The sequence below is a fragment of the Elephas maximus genome, chromosome 17 (genome assembly GCF_024166365.1).
Source record: "Elephas maximus indicus isolate mEleMax1 chromosome 17, mEleMax1 primary haplotype, whole genome shotgun sequence".
Lineage (NCBI taxonomy): Eukaryota > Metazoa > Chordata > Mammalia > Proboscidea > Elephantidae > Elephas > Elephas maximus.
The window spans coordinates 68,180,535-68,201,112 of NC_064835.1; the positions used below are offsets into that span (position 1 = coordinate 68,180,535).

At 38.5% G+C, this 20,578-nt stretch overlaps 1 protein-coding gene across 1 annotated transcript in view; it reads left to right on the top strand.

Moving 5' to 3' along the window:
* PPP3R1 (protein phosphatase 3 regulatory subunit B, alpha) overlaps positions 1-19,034 on the top strand; it is a 74,176-nt gene extending 55,142 nt beyond the window's left edge. Inside the window, exons 3-6 of the mRNA XM_049856425.1 lie at positions 9,877-10,053; positions 11,146-11,205; positions 12,560-12,744; positions 16,855-19,034. Coding sequence (XP_049712382.1) covers positions 9,877-10,053; positions 11,146-11,205; positions 12,560-12,744; positions 16,855-16,902 — 470 coding nt within the window. The 3' untranslated portion in view covers positions 16,903-19,034. The remainder of the gene's footprint in view (positions 1-9,876; positions 10,054-11,145; positions 11,206-12,559; positions 12,745-16,854) is intronic.
* The last annotated feature ends 1,544 nt before the right edge of the window (positions 19,035-20,578 follow it).

Below are 20,578 nucleotides of genomic sequence, written 5' to 3' on the forward strand. Positions count from 1 at the left end.
GAGTGATCCCATTTATATGAAATTAAGGTAAATTTAGTTACAGAAAGCAGAAGAGTGATTGCTTGGTGTCAGTGAGGGGTGAGGGGAGGGGATTGACTGCAAAGGGGGCCAAAGAAACTTTCTGGGGAGACCAAAATGTTCTTCATTGTGATTGTAGTGGTTCTTCATCTTGACTGTAGCGGTGCTTCAGTCAAATGTCAAAATATGTAGAACAATATATTTATAATGCAGTTTTGAATATCAGTTATTTCTCAGAGTTGGTTTAAATCCCCCCGCCTCCCCCCCAGCATTTTGATTACAGTTTATAGTTCTTTTATTGGTGGGCAAGTCTAGTTCTCTTACCAGTGGCCAGGTCTAGTTTTTGTGAATTTGACAATTGCCTGGTTTTAAAGTGTGTTAGAATAATTACCTAGAAACACCAAAAGCATTCATTGCCTCTTGCATTCTAAAATTATGGTATTCTTCTAAAATCTAGATCTTTTAAGTGAATGAAAGTTCACACGTAAGAAAAAATCCAGCACAAATGTATCTGACTGTGTGCCACATTTGTTTCACAGTATATACTACCTGATTCCCCTGATTCTGATAAGGTGCTTTCTCTGCCTTGTGTGTGTTGTAAAATTGTTCTGTGCAGAATATCAATATTACACGGATAGCCTGTGCACAAGATCCTTAAAGAACTGTTTAGAGCAGCTTGTGAAGGTTTTGGCTGTGATTGTCTCTGTCGTGCCCCCTGGTGGTTTTACTTCCTGTTGGGGGTAATGTGAAAATGCAGCCATTACCTTTGTAGGAGCTGAATTTTGCAAAAGACTTTTAACACTTTAGATTTAATATTTATGTTGAAAAAATTCAACAACTTCTGTTGACAATACTATGAGGTTTTTTCTTGTGGTGACCTGAATTTATACCAGTTATTCACTGCACGTTTCTCTGTAGATAATTTTGCCGTATTTGAGGGTTCTTCCCAAAAGTCCTCTAAGATAGAGATTTTGAGGTGCCATACTGGAGCAGCATTTCCTGATACTTAAAAAAAAAGACTATATTTTAGAGCCCTTTCAAGATTCACAGAGAAACTGTGCAGAAAGTACAGAGAGGCCCATCCCCCGCACAGTTTCTCCTCCTTTTAACATCTTGCATTCATGCAATAGGTTTGTTACACTTGATGAAGCAAGATTGATATATTGTTATTGATTAAAGTCTGCTGTTTACAGTAAGGTTCACTCTGTGTCGAACAGTCCAGTGGGTTTTGACAAATGCATACTGTCATGTGTCTACCATTATAGTATCAAGCAGAAAGAATAGCTTCACTGTCCTAACAGTGCCGTGTGCTCTGCCTGTTCATCTCTCCCCTCCACCCCCGAACCCCAGGAACCATCGACCCTTTTACTCTCTCTGTGGTTTTCCTTTTTCAGAAATTCCTGATACTTTTCATTCTATAGCATAGTTCTAAATTTCCTGTAATACCAAAGGGATTTGAGGAACCTCTTCTTAGAAATATTAAATGCAGTCAGGATGAGCCTGGAACATTTTATGGTGCCAGAAATTAAGAAAGTGCTCAAAATAGAATGGAGATTGCCGACGGGCTGTGTAGGAGCCAACCTCTGAAGTAGTACTTGAGGACCAAATTTGGAGCAGTTCGACTAACAAAATAAATCATGATAGTATTCAAGTTCAACCCATAAATAAAACATCCACATTGGCGTAATGCCATTAAACTGCACACCTTAGTGGAAAAACCTGGTGGAATCTGCAAAGTGTTTTTTCTACTCTAGGATTCTATTCAGTTGCCTTTAGATATTTCTTTCAGAATACTATTGCTGGGTTAATTTTAAAAGTCTTGCTTTATTTTGTTTTTGTTTTAAAATCATTAATAGACTGGTGGCGGCAGTGGTGGCTCAGTGGTAGAATTTGCGCCGTCTGTGTGGGACCCCGTGTTCAGTTCCGACAGATTCACCTCCGGTGCAGCTGCCGCCCTCCGTCAGTGGAGGCTTGCGTGCGACCGTGATGTGAGCGGGTTTCAGCGGAGCTTCTAGACAAGGACGGACTAGGAGGAAAGGCCTGACGACAGACCTACTCCCGGAGGTCAGCCAGTGAAGACCCAGCTGGATGACGTGGTGCAGTTTGCCAGTGCTCGTGGGGGGTGGCGCAGGACCAGGCAGCATTTTGTTCCCTTCTGCATGGGGGGGCCATGAGTGGGGGCCAACTTGATAGCAACCAGCGGCAGTAGGAGACTAGTAAGTAGTAGATTATTTGTAAAGCAGCTGTTTCAAGAATTTCCTGAAACTGCAGTAGTCCTGCTGCTGTTGACTACTACAGTTATTAAGAATTAGCCAAAAATTGAGGAAAGTTTGTTTTCCTACCACCCTGCTTATTTCTTTTCTTCTTGATTTTCAGAAACTTTAGAATTACCTAAAAGAGCTTAATTGTTTTACTTTGAACTTTGGACAGTAGGTGAGCAGTTTGATGCACTTCAGCAATAGTTGCATTGCTATAAGAGACCGCGACTGCTAGACCTCCTTCTCTTCTACTTTGGCCTGTCTTATATTCCTTGTTTCTAAATGAGAAAGAAATATATAGTAAAGGGAAATGATTATGTTTTTTCATCTGAAAAGACTCATAGTGACCCTGTAGGACAGAGTAGAACTGCCTTATAAAGGTTTCCGAGGAACAGCTGGTAGATTCAGACAGCCAATCTTTTGGTTAGCAGCCTGAGCTCTTTATTAGCATGTCCGATTGAAAATACTAGTTTACCAAGCAATATAAGCTCTCTAAAAGCAAATTTTTAACGATTTTATGTAGTAACGTCAATAAGGATCTTGAAATCACTTGTTAAAATGAGTTATCATCTAGATTTCATATTTATTCCTGAGAATATTCTGTTTATAGCAAAAAGTTTCAGCATTTTGATTAGGTGTAGTCTTAGTTATCTCGTGCTGCTATAACAAAAATACCACAAGTGGGTGGCTTTAACAAACAGAATTTTATTTTTTTACAGTTTAGGAGAAGTCTCAGTTCAGGCTGCTGGCTCTCTAGGGGAAGGCTCTGTCTCTCCGCTCTGGGGAAGGGTTCTTGTCTCATATCAGCTTCTGTTCCTAGGTTCCTTGTGATCATGTGGCCTGTATCTTCCCCTCCCTTCCGTGTTTGCTTTCTTAATCTGCTTTTAATATCTCAAAAGAGATCGTTTAGTACACACCCGTCAGTAATACTGCCTCATTAACAACAAAGAGAACCCATTCCTAAATGGGATTATTTACAACACATATTTTTGGGAGACAGAATTCAATCCTTAACAGATATTGTCTGTGTATAGCCCATCAATTCTTTATTAATAGCTCTATATTTTACAAACTCACATAAAAGATCTGTTTTTGCCAGTGCCTCGGTTATGTAGCACTGCTGTAACAAAAATACCACAATTCAGTGGTTTTAAAGAACAGAAATTTATTGTCTTGCATTTTGGGGGGCTAGAAGTCCAAATCAGGGCCTTGGTTGCATTGGTTGTAAGGGAAGGCTCCTCCTTGTCAGTAACCCCAGATGTTCCTTGGGTTTCCTTTATTTGTAGAAGAATCCCACATAGTCTCTTCTGTGTGTGTTTGTGTGTGTGTGTGTCTGTATCTGTACTCCCTTTTGTAAGTTACCACTCATGTGATTCAGTTTAAAGACCCACCCTACTCTGGTATAACCTGGGGAACATAACAAGAAAACCTCTGTTCCCACACACAGTCACATTCGCAGGTACAGGCATAGGATTTCAGCATAGCTTTTTGGAGGACACAGTCTGATCCATAACAGCTGCCTTGCTTAAATTATAGAGAGCAGTGTATATATGACCTTAGAAGGTTCTTGTTCTATTTTAATACTTTTGTATAATTTAAATTGAATATATAGGCACCTTCAGCTATTAAAAAAGGTAGTCCTTCCAAAAGGTATCCTCCCCCAAAGTAGGAAAATAACACGAGTTTCAAGTTGGCAAAACTTTCATGAAAAAGAGTAATCTCTGAGTCAAAAGATGAGTCAAGAGGGTGAGGCTTGTTTTTTTTTTCCTTGTCCATCTGTTTTTAAGGGAGTCCACCCTAAAGGTAGGCAGAAATCGTTGGCTGAAAGTGGTGTCAAAAGTTGAAATTTGCTCTTCAATATTTAAGTGGTACTAAGTGCAGGTGTTGTGTGAATATACAGAAGCCTTTAGAAATACTTCGTGGTGCTGCCAGGGTGGATTTGATCATTTCAGACATCTGTGTAGGATATTGGTAAGTGTTTAATTTGAAGAATCAAGACCCTGTTTCACACTTTGGTATTCTGCAGTACATCCAGTCTACACCACTGACGAGTAGAAGTGCTGAGCAACAGTTTCTCGGTGATCCAAAACAAAACCCACTGCCACTGAGGGGATTCCAACTCAGCGACCCTATAGGGCAGAGAAGAACTGCCTCATAGAGTTTCTAAGGCTGTATTCTTTACGGAATCAGACTACCACATCTGTCCTGCAGAGCAGCTGGTGGGTTCAAACCACCCACCTTATTGCTTAGCAGTTGAATGCTTTACCACTGCCCCACCAGGGCTTCTTTTTTGGTGACAGTAACTACCAAATAAGTCACTTCGTTCCATACCTAGAGGAACTGTTTTCACCATCTGTTTTGAAAGCTAGCCTCTTAGAGCTTGGCTTTAAAAAATACACATGACATCATTGCTTTTCAGTTCGACCATTTAAAAATACTCTGGATAATTAAGTAAAGTTTCCTCCGGTTGCTTAGCTAGTCTCAACTAGATAGTAAGTACTGAGCCTTTGTTCTTTGTTTTGTTCATTGTAATCCATACTGGGAGAGGAGGAGGAAGTAAGGGGTGGTTGAAGAACAGATACTGCCTTGTTTCAGTATACACTAGCTTATTAAAGAAGCTCAAGGTGAGTTTGGCTGTACCAGGCCTGTGTGAGTGGTGCTGACCTGAGAGGGTCTGTAGAGCTTGTGCTCCCCAGGTCACGCTTCACGGGCTTTTTAAGAAGCTAGCTCTTTCAAATTAAAGTGTAACCTCTGGCACATTGCTTGGTCTTTCAGGTAAGTTTAGCTACTCATCTAGAACTGGTACCAACTAACCAAAAAAACCAAAGCCACTGCCGTCGAGTCGATTCCGACTCATAGCGACCCTATAGGACAGAGTAGAACTGCTCCATAGAGTTTCCAAGGAGCGCCTGGTGGATTCGAACTGCCGACCTTTTGGTTAGCAGCCGTGGCACTTAACCACTATGCCACCAGGGTTTCCCAGGTACCAACTACTTTATAACATTTCATAAGATATTTAGAACAGAAAAAGTAAATGTCCACCTGTAAGGGCTTTTGCTGCTAAGTAGATTAATAATAATCAGAACTGCACTTAATCACCCTCCCCTTTTTTAATTGAGATCCAATATATGATAATGTAAGTTGTCTAGAGAGAATAGACGTCTGTTTTGTTTTTTTTACCTTTTTATTTTTTGGGTAGCTTTGCTTCTTAAAGCATAATCATTCTGACACTGAGCTGGTTGTCAAAATTATAGAAAAAGGTGATGCCATTATAAAGAATTTAGGACATTTAAATTACATTGAAAGTAGAATTTTGTTTATGCAATTAAATATAGTTGTGGTTCTTAGCTGTTGAAGAAGTAGTGTCTTATCAAATAAAAGTTTTGAATGCAGAGAGAAAATCATACATACATGCTACCACCTGTCTTCTGAATTCTGAATTACTTAATAAATGCAAGGAAAAAAGTTTACGTAAATTTGCACCAGGCCTGCCTGACTGGGGAGAGGCCCTGTGAAGGGAAGAATGGAGCACAGGTAGGGAAAGTTAAAGGGGACCCTACTTGGAGATGAGGAGCCCTGGTGGCACAGTGGTTAAGTGCTTGGCTGCTAACCAAAAGGCAAACCCACCAGCTGCTCCAAGGGAGAAAGATACGGCAGTCTGCTTCCATAAAGCTTGCAGCCTTGGAAACCCTATGGGGCGATTTTCCTCTGTCCTACAGATCATATGAGTCAAAATCAACTCAGCTTATCGGCAGTGGGTTTAACTGGAGATAGGATTGTCATCTGAGCCCATAGCTGCCAGAGCCTCACAGTAGAGAGAATCTGCTCTAGGCTCTTAGAGGCCATGTCTTAGCTGATCTCTGTATCCCCAAGTCCCAGCCCAGTGGCTGGCACATAGTTGGTATTCAATAAATGGCAGCGGAATTTGCTATCTAGCCATTCTCAGGGTTTTTAACTTTGCCTTCATTTCAGAAGATACGGACCAAAACCCACATGGAAAACCAGTAGACGCCAAAGTTGAACTGTGACTGCCAAAACAAACACACCTGAAAATGTTGAATGAATCAAGCCTGACAGATTATTTACAGTTCTAGTAAAGATCACAATGGGTTTTCCTGATTGGCAAATAGCCGCCCTCCAAGGAGTAATTAAGGGAGCTGTTTCCTTCCATCTTGTCTACCATTTTAAACACATGGTATCCAAGATCTCAGCAAAAGAGAAAGAGAACATGGAGCAGCACAATGGGAGGTTCTTACAGACCAGACCTGGAAATGGGCACATCATTTTTGCTCAGATCCCAGTGACTAGAAGTCAGTCACCTCACCACTCTAACTGAAGGGAGACTGGAAAATGTAATAATAATCTGTGTGTCCAAGAGGAACAGCTAGATTTGATGGACAGCCAGTCTCTACTACATGAACTCAATGACAGGAACTGTATATACAATTAAATAGTCTTGGGTCAGTTTTGCTGTTGCCACCAGGCAAAGGGCCCAATTTCTCCTGATGTGTATGCTCAGAGAAAAATATATCGAGTTTCATAAACAGAATTCAGGGAAGGGCATTCCAAACAGAGTTTGTAAGGAAATGGAGGCATAAAATTACATGCTGCTCCAGAATCGTACCAAGAACATGGTAGCAAAAGTGAAGAGAATGGGGGTGGAGATAAGATGGAAATTTAAATTGAGGCTAAATACTGTCAAGGCCTTTAGACTTTAAATCTTGCTTGCATAAGAAAGCCACTGGAAATTTTTAATCGGAGGAGCTAGCAATTTAGCTAAATTGGCTTTTGGAAAGATTACTGTTGGCAGCCCTAAAGGAGGATGGGTTGAACTGAGTATATTTATTGTATGATTCACCTTTATTATTCTACCATGTTCTTAATATTTCTTATTCATTCAGCAAGACTGTGGAACATTGTCTTTTTGATAAGTAGCTTTCTCGGTAACTGAAATGTATAATCCTTGAAGCACCTTAATTTCACTTTTATAACAGACAATTTTCTAAACTTTTATACATGTCCCAGCTTCAGTAAGTAGAACTTAATAGTGTCTTTAAATATTACGGGACTGTATTTCTGTCTCCCTCTTTTCAGTAATGAGGCACTCTAGAGCTTCTGAATGAAATGATCCTAACTCACCCTTGTACTGTTCGTGGAGACATTGTTTTTCCTTTTCCACTCCTAAACTGTTATGTTCAAGGTTCCTCCACCTCCATTTCTGGTCTGTGGTTGTAAACTAAAACCAAACTAAAAATTGCTAGAAGAAAATGGTTAAGTAACCCTTGGTTTCTGCGTAAAATTAAGGCAGGCATAGGGGAGGGTATTTCTTCAGTAAAATCTGTGAACTTTGAGAAACTGTTTTGAGTGGTTTGCTGACTGGGGTTTGATTAGATGTGGGGTTTTACTTTACTGATGGTATTTAGAATGATGAGTTTTAAATCTGTAACTTCAAATGAATGCTCACTTAAAATAGTTATTGAGCACCTGTTGTGTGCAAGGTACAGAATACTGAAGAAAAAGTCATGGACCTGGCCCTAAAGTGGAGGAGACATGTAAATAAATAGCTAAACAGCATTTGTGGGGCTGTATTAAGTTTTTTTCGTTTTAATTCCCCAAGAGTGAGGATATCTAATTTCATAATAGGAGCTCTCGGGAAAATCAAGTTTATTTTGAAAAGTTTGCTTATAATCTATACCATTAAAAAAGAAATATTCTTTTTATTCTTTTAAAATAAAAAAGGAAGAAAATAGCTTATGCAATTGGTGTGTTCATGAAGTGTATATTTGAATTTTCGATGGCTAAAAAATGTATATGTATTTCATTGTTTAAAGCAGTGTTTAGATGAATCTCATTAAATGAATGTGAAGGCATTTCTGCTATAGTACAATGTATGTGTTCTTGAAAAACCTGACGCACTACAAAAATCACATGTCTAGGTAAAATATGCAGTGGGTAGACCACTCAGGTGATGCAGCTTTGTAGTAGTGCTAACAGAAACAATACTGATCTTAATATTAGCACGAATTACATCTGGTGTTTGTATCCAGTACCACAGTCAGTCACTTAAGAGTGTTAAACCTTTCAGCTCGTACTTCTTATTTTGAAATATAGGTGGTTGACGGCATTTGCTTCAGTAGAGACTAGTTTTGTAAAAATTAAGTAATGAACCAGGGTATAGCTGCCTTAGTTAATCGTTCTTTTGCGGGGGGGGAGGGATCGTTATTGTTAAAACAAGAGAAATTGTCTTTGCAACTTCCTCACGTTTTTGTTGGATGACATGGTAATGTTGGAAAACTTGCAGTTCTTGAAGCCACTAAATTTGCAGTTTTCTGGAAAGGAAAACGCTTTTTATTTTCACGTTTTTTTCTTAAGGTTTCCATATACACTGAAGACTTTTTTTAATTTGAGAAAACTAGCTTCTGATCCCTTCAACATATCCTGGGGAAAATCCTCATTATTGAACCAGTGAAACTTCCATGCTCTTTTGACATCACTCTGCTCTTTGTGATTTGCATGTGAACTAACTCATACCACACAGCAGCATCTTGTATCTGTACAGCCTGTACTTCACTGTGCAGATGATTTCAGTTCTTATTCAATTTTAATTAATTTTATATTTTAAAAACATATAATTGTTAAATTCTCACAATGAGGATGACACAAATTGTCAAAAACAGTTGGAGTCTCAGCCTCTTAATATGTGGTCCATAGTAAAAAAAAAAAAAAATATATATATATATATACTCATGGGCAATATAATATTTAACTTAATTCTGTTTTAAAAAGTTGGTGGTCTCCTGTTATATTTAATCCTTTTTTATATTTGTAAGTATTCTATTAAGCCGTGATAAAAATTGTTTATGTGAATTAGTCTGACGCTGTCATAAAAGATTGAAAAAGTGATGTAGGAGAAAATGACAAAACCTTTTTCAGGAATGTGTACGGTAAGAGACCTGACACAGAATTTTTATAGAGTGCTTGCAGATTCATGTAAACATTTCTTCTTAGGTTGTGTAGTTGTTTTTCCCCCTTATCAAATAAACATGAAGTGAATTTTGTTACCCAAGGTTTTGTTTATTTACAAAAAGTAAAAGCTGTGTTTTATTTGTACATACTTGCAAAGAATGTTTCTGGAAGACTATTCAGGAAACTGGTAACATTGCTTCTAAAGAGGGGAGTTGGATATCTGGGAGATGGGGTGGGAGGGAGACTCAGAATTTTGAACAGTGTTCAAGCCATGCTCAAATCTTAAACCAGGAACTATTTACAAATAAAAGAAGGTGCTTTGGTTCAGAGGAGAGACTGACGTAGCCCGTCTGCTCAGAATCCAGGGGACCTCCGTGGTCAGCTTAGCCTTATCAATCCTGCCTCGTCTTCGTCAGCGTACAGCAGATGGCTGTTAGGGCAGGTGCGGACCAACAACAGGGTAACCAAGTTAAAATGTTTATGCTGTACTTTCTCTGTGGTTTTAAGAAATCAGTCAACAGTATATATTCCTTTTAAGCAAATTAGAAATGAAACTACTGGATAATAGAGTTTTTTTCTGTAACCGTCATAAAATCATCCTGTAAATCTTGCTACTCTTTTTGTTTGTTTTCAGTTGACGCTGATGAGATCAAAAGGCTAGGAAAGAGATTTAAGAAGCTTGATTTGGACAATTCTGGTTCTTTGAGTGTGGAAGAGTTCATGTCCTTGCCAGAGTTACAACAGAATCCTTTAGTGCAGCGAGTAATAGACATATTTGACACAGATGGGAACGGAGAAGTAGACTTTAAAGGTAAGAAAGGCTTGTTTTTTCTTTTTAATTAAAAAAATCACAAGTTAGATAACCTATGAGTAGTGTTTTTATCTCTTTGTACAAAACTATCTGAAAAATTTTGTTTTTCTTAAATGTCTTTATATTCCTGGTGACCTTATTGATAATAGATTGTTAGTAAATTTCACAATCTGTGAGCTTAATGAGCTTAGCTCATTACAACCTTAATGAGCTAAGGTCCTTTAAATTTTAGATCAAGCTGTCTTTTAAGATACTCTAAACAAAAAGGGACTTGGCTATTTCCTTTGTGTTTAGAAAACTAGTTTCATTTTATGAAAACTTAGAATATCAGAAGCTGCATTTTTTAAACTTTAACAATGAGACTTATACTAACTCAGCAAATAAAAGAAAACTAAACTGCAGGAGGGAGAATGTGTGCGTCACCATAGAACAGGATTAATTTAATCTGGATTTTACAAGGACACTCAATAGCACATTTGCTAACACTAACATGATACATAGTTTTATTTTTGATTCTGTACTTAAAATAAATGTTTCATTTCACTATAAAATTGTCAGCAGACTTTGTAATTTTAGTTTGAGAAACTGAATTATAAGTGAGGGGATCTGAAACTATGATGGGGGTATTTAGCAGGCAATGAAGAAAAATGACCATTTGTCATGAAACCTTCAACAGTTTATTTAAATAATTCAGAGTTTTTGGAACCAGAAATTCAAAATTATTTTTATTCTAGCAAAACAACTTAAAAGCTTTTTTTAAAGTCCCTTTTATAGCCATATTCTGAAAAGAAAGTTAACTAGTTTAAAAAATATGTTTTGTCTTTTTGTAATAGACTGTGCTGTTGGTAATATTTATTCAAATTGATTTGACCATAGAGACTCCAAGTTCACATTAAAAAATTTATAGAACCTTGTTTATTGAAGGTTTAAAATTTGGCATTTTCCATTTCGACTCCACAGCCGTGGGTTTGGTAGTAATGTTTTCTTTTTGCAGCAACAAAGTATCCTTTTGTGGGTGTGTAAGGTAAACATTGCTTTTCTGTATAAAGCATTGAAACTTCTGATTTGTAAACATTTTCTTCTCTTATGCAGAATTCATTGAGGGAGTGTCTCAGTTCAGTGTCAAAGGAGACAAGGAACAGAAGTTGAGGTGTAAGTATTTGTCTTCACTGAGTTCATCTGCCCCGTATTCCACCACCACATACTGCATTGCAGCCTTCTAAAATATCCTCAAAGTCGTCTTTTAGTCCAGATATTAGTAGACATAACAGAAATTTTATATTCTAGTGAAAATCCTTTTAGGCCACTTGCAAATAAGATTTTTAATAATAAGTCATCATTGCTATTTGTTGAGTAGAAGGAAAATAGAATTGTCTTCCTCTGAATATAGCTGTATGCAATGCGTATATGACTTGTCTAAGAGATTTTTTGATGGAAGTGGCAAGAAATGTTCTAATGTGATTAGGTTAACTTGGCTGATGCACATTGGGAACCTGGTGGTGCAGTGGTTAAGAGCTCGGCTCCCAAACAAAAGGTGGGCAGTTCAGAACCACCACCCGCTCCTTGGAAACCCTGTTGGGCCGTTCTACTCTTTCAGGGCTGCTATGAGTTGTTCAGAAATATATGTAGCCAGGAAGTTCAGTACTTGTTTTATGTAGGCAGCCTGTGTCATTGTGAACATCTGAAATCTTTGTAAACTGTTAAGAAAGACATTTATTCAGTAAAAGTTCTCTGAGGCTGGAGTATATGCAGATAAACCCTTGAAATACATGAGAGTAGTAGAAATAACAGTGACTTTTATTGAGGTTCATTGATTTATTTTTGGCCATATTGTTATTTACTGCATATACCATAAACATACAATATATGCTACAAAAAAAATTTTTTTTAAAGTTTAACTGTCAAGAAAGCGTATAGTGTTATAATACAGTGGCACATGTCCATATTTTATTTCAAACTGGTTTGCTTATCACTCATTTCAAACCATTAATTGTGAAACGTTACTTCAGAATAAAAATTATGTTTGCATGATTAACGGTAAGCAGTTCCAACAAATTAGTAAGAATTAACCATGTCAAATATTAGTATCCAAACGACAGGCTTTTGGAGAAATGATTATATAAAATATAGCAGCCAATTCGGTTTCCTTTGTTCTGCGACAGTGTATATATTATTGAGATTTTTGCTGTGTATCAGACACTGCTGTAAACGCTTGAAGTGTATTATCTCATTTACGTACTCTTCGTAAGAGCCAGGAAGTTGGAACTGTAAATATCCTCAGGTTTATTGATGCAGATGCTGAAGCTTAGCAAGGCTGACTAACTGACCCAGACAGCCTTGACCCCATAGCTCATAAAAAAAAGCGACTTCTGTGTTTAGGAAGGAGCCATTCTCATAGTCATAATTATGGATCTGTGTCAATTTATTGTTTTCTGTCTCAAGGAAAAGTATTTGCGATTGCCTGTAATTACCATTGATTTTCCTTACTCTTTTTTTTTTTTTTTAGTTGCTTTCCGTATCTATGACATGGATAAAGATGGCTATATTTCGAATGGGGAACTCTTCCAGGTGCTGAAGATGATGGTGGGGAACAATCTGAAAGATACACAATTACAGCAAATTGTAGACAAAACCATAATAAATGCAGATAAGGATGGAGATGGAAGAATATCCTTTGAAGAATTTTGTGCTGTAAGTACAAAAGAGCTGGTTCTTCATGAGTTATGTTTTAAAAAAGATATTTAAAAAATTACTTAATGGAGATACCCTTATGGGTATTCTGCCTTAAAATGTATATATTTGATTTCCCCTAATTATCCCATATTTGAACTTTTGAAATGTGTTCTTTGTCCCTGTTGCTAGTAATTAATAATTATTATTCTCTAAAATTAATGTCTTTGATAAAATGGCACAAAAACGGTACTAGTGACTTATTGTTGGTAGTCCTCCATCTTACAAATAAGTTGTATTCTTAAACTAAAAATACTTCTTTGGGAAATATGTGTACATGAGTTTTCAGGTATGGACACCAGAAACTTGGCCTTATGGAACAGCAGAAATGAGGAGTCCCTATACATCCTAAACCCACCTGCTAGGCACTGTAAATGGCAATCCCCCCCGCCTGCCCCCCGGCCCCGGGTCTTTTCCAGGCTATTGATGGCTAGTTCTTGTGTTCTGGGGCAAGACCTCTGTGCAGAGGCAGGGGCTTCAGTTACAGAAGCAAAATCAAAAAAACCAAACCCGTTGCCAGTGAGTCAGTTCTGACTCACAGTGACCCTATAGGACAGAGTCAGACTGCCCCATAGGGTTTCCAGGGAGCACCTGGTGGATTTAAACTGCTGACCTTTTGGTTAGCAGCCGAGCTCTTAACCACTGAACCAGTTACAGAGGGCCCCAGAAAACCAAACTGGGTGGAAACTAAACATAGATCAAGCTCGTAACTTTGGCTTCACTGAATCTTTTTATTCTGACTTCTCAAACCAGAGAATATGCCAAGAAACTTTGGCAGTTACAGCAGTGGGGAAGTTGTTTTAAATAATTGCCTACTATGTAATTCCGTTGCTGCGGAGTTGATTCCAACTCATGGTGACCCCATATTGTCAGAGTAGAACTGTGCTCCATAGGGTTTTCAGTGGCTGGTTTGTCAGAAGTAGATCATTTAAGGCTCTTTTTCTAAGGTGCCTCTAGGTAAACTCAAACCTCCAACCTTTGGTTAGCAGCTGAGCACTTTAACCATTTATACTAACCAGGGACTCCACATACTATATAGCTACATAAAAATTTCAAAGTACTTAACATAAACAAATAAACCTTGTAAATGATCAGTGACAGGATTAAAGTTGGTGTATTGAACACTTATCTTTGCTTCCTCCCAAAACCCCAGTAAAATGAAATGAATTAAAAAGAAAAGGTTACGAACTGACAAGGAGAACGTGAACAGCAGCAAAGACAGCAACTAAATTTTGGTAATTTGTGGAGGTTAGTAGTTAACTAACTTAGCAGACAGGAGAATTCTTAAGCTATCAGTTTTAGAAGCAGAGAAGCAGCCTGGTTTATAATGGAGAGACCCTGGAAGACTCAGAATTCGGTGGTGTAAGATAATTCTGGAAGGGGGATGAAGGTCAGGCTAAAAACAGGAGGGTTTGGTTTAAAGTCTGTTTAAGGAGGAATTAGAACACTAGATCTCCTCTACTCCGCTCAGCTGGACAACTGCCTCCTGCACCATAGCAGGAGACTGGGGCAGGTGAAATAGTCTGGGCTGGAAAAAGGAGGCCAAGCTATGGAGAGGGTATCAGGGAATTCAGTGAAAGTATAAATATTTGCATATTGACATCTCCAGCCTTCTTCCTTGACCTGAAATCCTGATGGCTAGACTTATACCCTCCAGGCAAGAATTGGAAGAGTCTTAATCTTATCTCCCCAAAGAAACGGTCCCACCAGATCACCCAAAGTGTAGCCCGCAGAGATACCTGTGTCATTTCCACAGAAGCAAAGAGCCAAGGATCACCAGGCATTTCCAGAAAACCTCTAATACAGAATATAGAGGTGAAACTAATCCCCCAAAGAAAAGCATCTTGGAATAGGTTGTGCAAGGCTAGAAAAGCTTTAAGAGCAAAACAAAAGCCTATCATTATTATTTTGGGGGGGATTTCAAGTGAATTCTTGAACAAAAATTGGATAATATATAAAAGAGCTCAATTAAATTTAGAGATCTAGTCTAGGAGGTCTAACACTTGAATGATAGAAGTTCCAGAAAGAAAATGGAGGGAAGGAAATCGGCAAAGATTAAATACCTCGGTCAAATGAAATCAGTGTTCAGATTGCCCAGCATAGTATATGAAAATGATATGCACCGTGGCATACTGTCAAGGAATTTCAAAACAGTGGGAACGAAAGGATGGTTCTGCAAACGTCTACAGAGAGCACTGTTGGGCTGCAGCAAGCAGCCATTCCATACAACTCAGCTCCAGGTTTCTCAGCAGATTTGGAAAGTAGAATACAATAGAGCATTGCCTTTGGAGTTCTGAGGGAAAATGATTTCCAAACTCGAATTCTTTACAAACAATCAAACTTGATGGTAGAAGAGAGACAATTTCAGGTCTACAAGGCCTCCCTTTTTCACATAGTACCGGAGGGTATGCTTTCACTGTAATAAGGCCATAAATTAGGAAAGAAGATCCAGGAAGCAGAGGGCCCGACATGAGAGAGAAGAGAAATCTCAAGGCTGGCAGGCCTAGAGAGCACATGGCCCAGCTGAGAGTGATTGCAAGGCTCTGGGAGTGATATCTTTAAGACAATAAAATTGATAGAATTACCTATTATATTGGAGTGTAGTTAGAAGAAAATTGGGGTGGAATTAATGAGAAATACACAGAACAGCCAGCAAAGGAAAAGATTGGAGTTATTTACAAAACAAGAGGGCAAGAAAAGAAGATCATAGGATGGAACCCTTTCTGCTGTAAATGGTATTTGATAAGTCCATATGATGTAAAATGCTGAATTTCTGTCTAATTAAAATAAGGATGTAAGTATGTGGAAAGATGGAAAGTAAATGGGGTAGGAGAGAGAGGGGGAGAGGTGTGTGTGAAAGAGCTCCACCCTCGTCTTCCAGGGTGGGAATCAGTGGATAACGTCCAAAACTTGAGAACAGAGAACAAGCAGTGTAGGAATGGCATTTGGAGACCTGGAGGTAAATGTTGAACCCAAAAAAAACCCAGTGCCAGTAGAAAATTCTAAGTGACTGCCTCTGGGTGGAAGGAAGTGGAGAATAAGGGCAAGGTTTCCAGCTGCTGATTTCAAAGTAAGACTTGTAGAACTGATTAGCTCTTTGAGCTTTATTTTTCAAATGAAAAGTGGCTTTTTTTTTTTTTTAATTAGAAAAAATAAATTTAAAAATAATGTGGATACATATGTGAGTGAATCTCACAAATGAAATGTCGAATGAAAGAAGCAACCATAAAAAGAGATTCTATTTATAAAATGTACAAAACCAGACAAAACTGATCAGTGGTATTAGAGGTGGTTACCTCTTGTGTGTGTACAGTGGTGGTGGTAGGCGGGGGACGGATGGCTAGTGCCAGAGAGGAGTTTTGGTAATGGTGTGGGTGCTAGTTACTCACATTTCACTTTGTGAAAATGTGTGCAATTTCTTGTGTATGTTGTATTTATTAGTAAAATACATCTCCCCAAAATAATACAGATGATTGTACTTTGACATGAACATATCAGTATTCACTAAGGTGCCTGTAGCGACTATACAAATTTGATTCCATGGAAGAATAATGTGCAGGGATTTTCATTGATTTGGTACTTACTACCTTCTAGAATAGACTGACCGTGCCCATATTTGATTTTTGAGGACAACTTTATAGTAACATCTGGTTATCATTTAACAACTAAAGCAGGGGTTGGTAAACTGCAGAGCAAGCCAGATCCTGCCCATGGCCTGTTTTTTATGTCTTTGAGTTGAGAATAGTTTTTACATTTTATTTTTTTAAAAAACAAACTGCAAGAGAAGCTATATTTAGCCGACAAAACCTTAAACATTTACTCTTTGGCCCTTTGTAGAAGTTTGCTGATCCCCTGTACTAGAATCCAAAAATAAAATGTCTGTTAGCCCGTGAGAAAGAAGCCACGAGAATTCTAACTGCAAGTAACTGAAGTGTTTAAAAAAAAAAAAATCCAGCATCTGAAAATTCTTATAGTATTGTTTTTAAAGTGACAGTTTTCGTCAGGTTGTTAGACGTGTGAAAAGAAATGCCTCAAATCCTGCTAAGCTTGCCTTGTTCCCATCTGTTGCAGGTTGTAGGTGGCCTAGATATCCACAAAAAGATGGTGGTAGATGTGTGACTCTTTTTTGAAAGAGCACCACCCAACACTTTTGCTTTCTTCTCCATCTCTGAAGATCTGCTCAAGACGTCCAGCAATGCTCTCTGTGTATTTAAATGGAAGTATTTTTCTCTGTGAAGCCACATTTTCCAACATGAGCCTCATGAAGCCAACTAAGTGTTATTGAACTCTTACTCTCTCAATAACTCAGTGTAGCACTTTAGAGTCTGAAGGACAGCAAGATGAAAAGAGCATATCAATGTGGTGGAGAAAGGGAAGGGGTTGGCTTTTTAATTTATTTTTCTTCATCTTTTATAACAAGAAAGTATCTATATATACATATGTAAATATTTATATATAGATATATGTAGCTTTCTATATATGTAGTAGGTTGGCTTTAATTTAATATACTTGATTCAGAAACAAAATGATGATAGAGTACAGAAGTGCCAAGCAGAACCTAAAAAGTTCAAAAACATGGATATATACATCCTTACTTTTATTTCACACAGTTTTATATATAGATAGGAGATTGTACAATTTGAGCCGGGTGTCAGGCCAGCTATCTTCCTTTCCTGGGCTGTCTCCTTTGAGAGATTGACAAAGCATTTGTTAACGTCCTATTATTTACCTTAATTACCTTTTTTTGTAACAAAGGAGTCTGTAACTTTATACCTTTGAATATATTTCCAGGGACTTCGTCTCATAGCTGAGCAGTGGCTTTTAATATATCTCTGCTTGAGGAGAACGTATAGTTCAGTGCTATTGCCAAGAGCTAGTTCTTGTGTCCATATAGTGACTGCACAACGCTTATGGCTGCTTCATTCTGTTACTTCGTAACTAGGAGCCATGACATTTATGAAATGTCCCTGAGTAAATGTAAAGATACCAGTCTCGATGACTGTTTTATACGTGAAGGCCAGAAGGCAACCATGATTTATCTTTTGCATTACTTAATGACGGGTACCTGAAGTAATCACGTAACTGCTTAGGGTATTCATGTTTCATTATGTGGTTAAATGACTTGTCATTAAACTCACGTTTGAACCATAAATTTCCTTTCTCTGTTTCAATAAAGATTTGCAACTAAATAACTGGTGATATTTAATGTGCATGTATGTATCTAAACACCCACACATAGTTGTGATTTCAGTGGGAGAGATCTTGCTAACCTGTATGCCACAGAAGAGCAAAAGTTTATCCAAATTTATACCTCTTAAAATTCTTTTCCACAGGCATAGAGAGTGCGTGATGGTTTTCCTTCTGGATTTGCCCATATAACTTATAATGGATGATAACTTAGTAAATTTGTGTGATATAAAAGTAGTGTATCATGTCCCACCACGTGCTATTATCCCTTCCCTTTTCTGCACAGGTACTATTGGCTGGAAGAGAAATATTTGTTAGCTTTTTAGGATAGTAGTCTTTCCCTATGTAGTTTTTCAATCAAAACTGGTTTTCTAATCATGAGCAGGAAAGGGCAGGCTGAGTCCAGGTGACTGCGTCTCCCATTGAGCACACCTGCCTGCCATTGCTGTTCTTCAGCTGAGTGCTGCACGTTATGGGCTCTGTCTGTGAGAGAAAAATCCCGGTGCTTGGCGTCCTTGCATGCCACGGAGTTTTGCATGTAGATCGATTTCAAATGTACCTCTTGTTTACATAATTTGCATAATTTAAAAAGATAATGTTGCCAAACTTTGGAAATGTTAATATTCAAACTGAAAATCTCCACTACATGTAACTTTCTTCCTCTGGGTCAGTACGTGGCTTATAATCTAGCCAGCGGTTTGATCGGTTCCAGTGTCAACTGCCATGTGCTCTGCTTCAAGGGGGAACTTGTCTTTTGTGAATTTTTTGTACATAAGTATTTGTTACAAATATTTTAGCAAATGCTTTCTATTTCTCTTGCTTGTGCATATCTTGGCTGGCGTTACAGAAAATAGTGCAAACATTATTTCCTTACTGGGGAATGTGGGGTTTTTTTTTTCTCCTTTTTTAGTTCGTGTGTGTGGGGATGGGGGAGGGGATGGTTTATGTTGAATGTTTAGTTTTTCTTCTGCATGATACATCATGTTGTGGGATCTTTAGAAAACTTCATACTGTATGAATAAAAAAATAAAATATTTGGAACTTGAATGTTTTCACAGTGGTCTTTGGTGGGCTTCCACAGTCAATAAGATAGTCTTAATTTTTTTTTTTTTTTTAATTCTGAGAAATCCATGTTTGATCTCTGACTATAAGCCATGGGTAAAATCTGCTTTATGACTGGGTGAAAACAAGTCATAACAGTCACCTACAAAGCCCTACAGCACTCCCTCCATTCCCACCCCCACCGCCTTTGCACTATCCTTTCCCTCATTAGGTATCTGCATAGCTAATGCTTTGTTCAGACGTGTTACAGTTCATCAGAAACTCTCCCGGCTGCCCTATTTAGAAATACATACACAACTTGAGTCCTCTTTACCCTGGTGTTGGACTTCTTTGCTAGCATGTATTCTTTTCTGACATAATTGACTTTACCTGTGCCCCAGCTGCTGAAATAAAGTGAATGAAAGCTCCATGCAGTAGTGATTTGTCTCTTGTCCACCGACAACCTCAGTTATCTAGAATCCTGCCTTTTCACATTTTGCACAGTTGATATTTACTAGGTGAACTGGATGATGTGTGACACTCTGTAAAGTACAGCTTTTGTTTTATAGTAGATGCTGTTGAGTACTTTGTCACTTAGGAGGCAGGCTGCATTGTTGTAAAAGGTCAAAATTTGTATTTTTTTGAGTTTGTCATTCAGCAACTTTGTACAGAGTTCCTACAACATGCCAGCAGTGTAATAGTTGAGATGCTTCTGACAGGTGAATAGCATGCCGGGTCCAGGTGAGTTCTGGTCTGTTGGTGTGTTTATACCCTGAGCACCCATATTATCACGCATGCACTAGTCATGAGATACCACGCATGGACTCTGGTTCCTCAGACCATCAGGGATGGAGATTTGTGAAGCCCAAGCAAGCAGGTACATTCAAATCCTTGGTTCCCCTGTCTTTACCTAGTTCTAATGGTTTTAGAGTAGACAAGATGGTAAAAGATGGTAAAAACTATCCTTTCTGGATAGTTTCCAGGCCTTATTCCACAAAGAAAGAAATGGTGTTCAAGCTCATATGTCTTGAGATATTTACTCTCAGTCTTCAAAGGCTCACATGCTCAAAAATTGGTCATTGAATTAGCTAACATTTAAGCCAAAGTCCATTGCCATTTAAACCTTTCATTTCCCTTGGACATTAAAATGTTATCGGCTAACTACTAGCCACATGAAAAAACTAATCAGTTCAAATTAATCAGCCCTTGCTCTCTCTCTCGAGGAGTCCTGGTGTGCAGTGGTTAAGAGCTTGGGTGCTAACCAAAAGGTCTGCAGTTTGAATCCCCCAGCCACTCCTTGGAAACCCTACAGGGCAGTTCTACTGTGTCCTCTAGGGTTGCCCTGAGCCGGAATCAACAGCAATGGGTTTTGCGCACTCAGACCTCCTGGAGACTGTTGCTTTGACCAAGTGAGTAACGTTTGCACAGACATTTCACCCGCTGTCAGATGATTATGTACTTTGCCACTGTATACGTTCAGTAATCTAACGGTAAGCATGCTGTTCCCATTTCGACATGGCTCTGGGTTCAGGAAAATTAGGTCACTCCCAGATGCTCAATGAACATG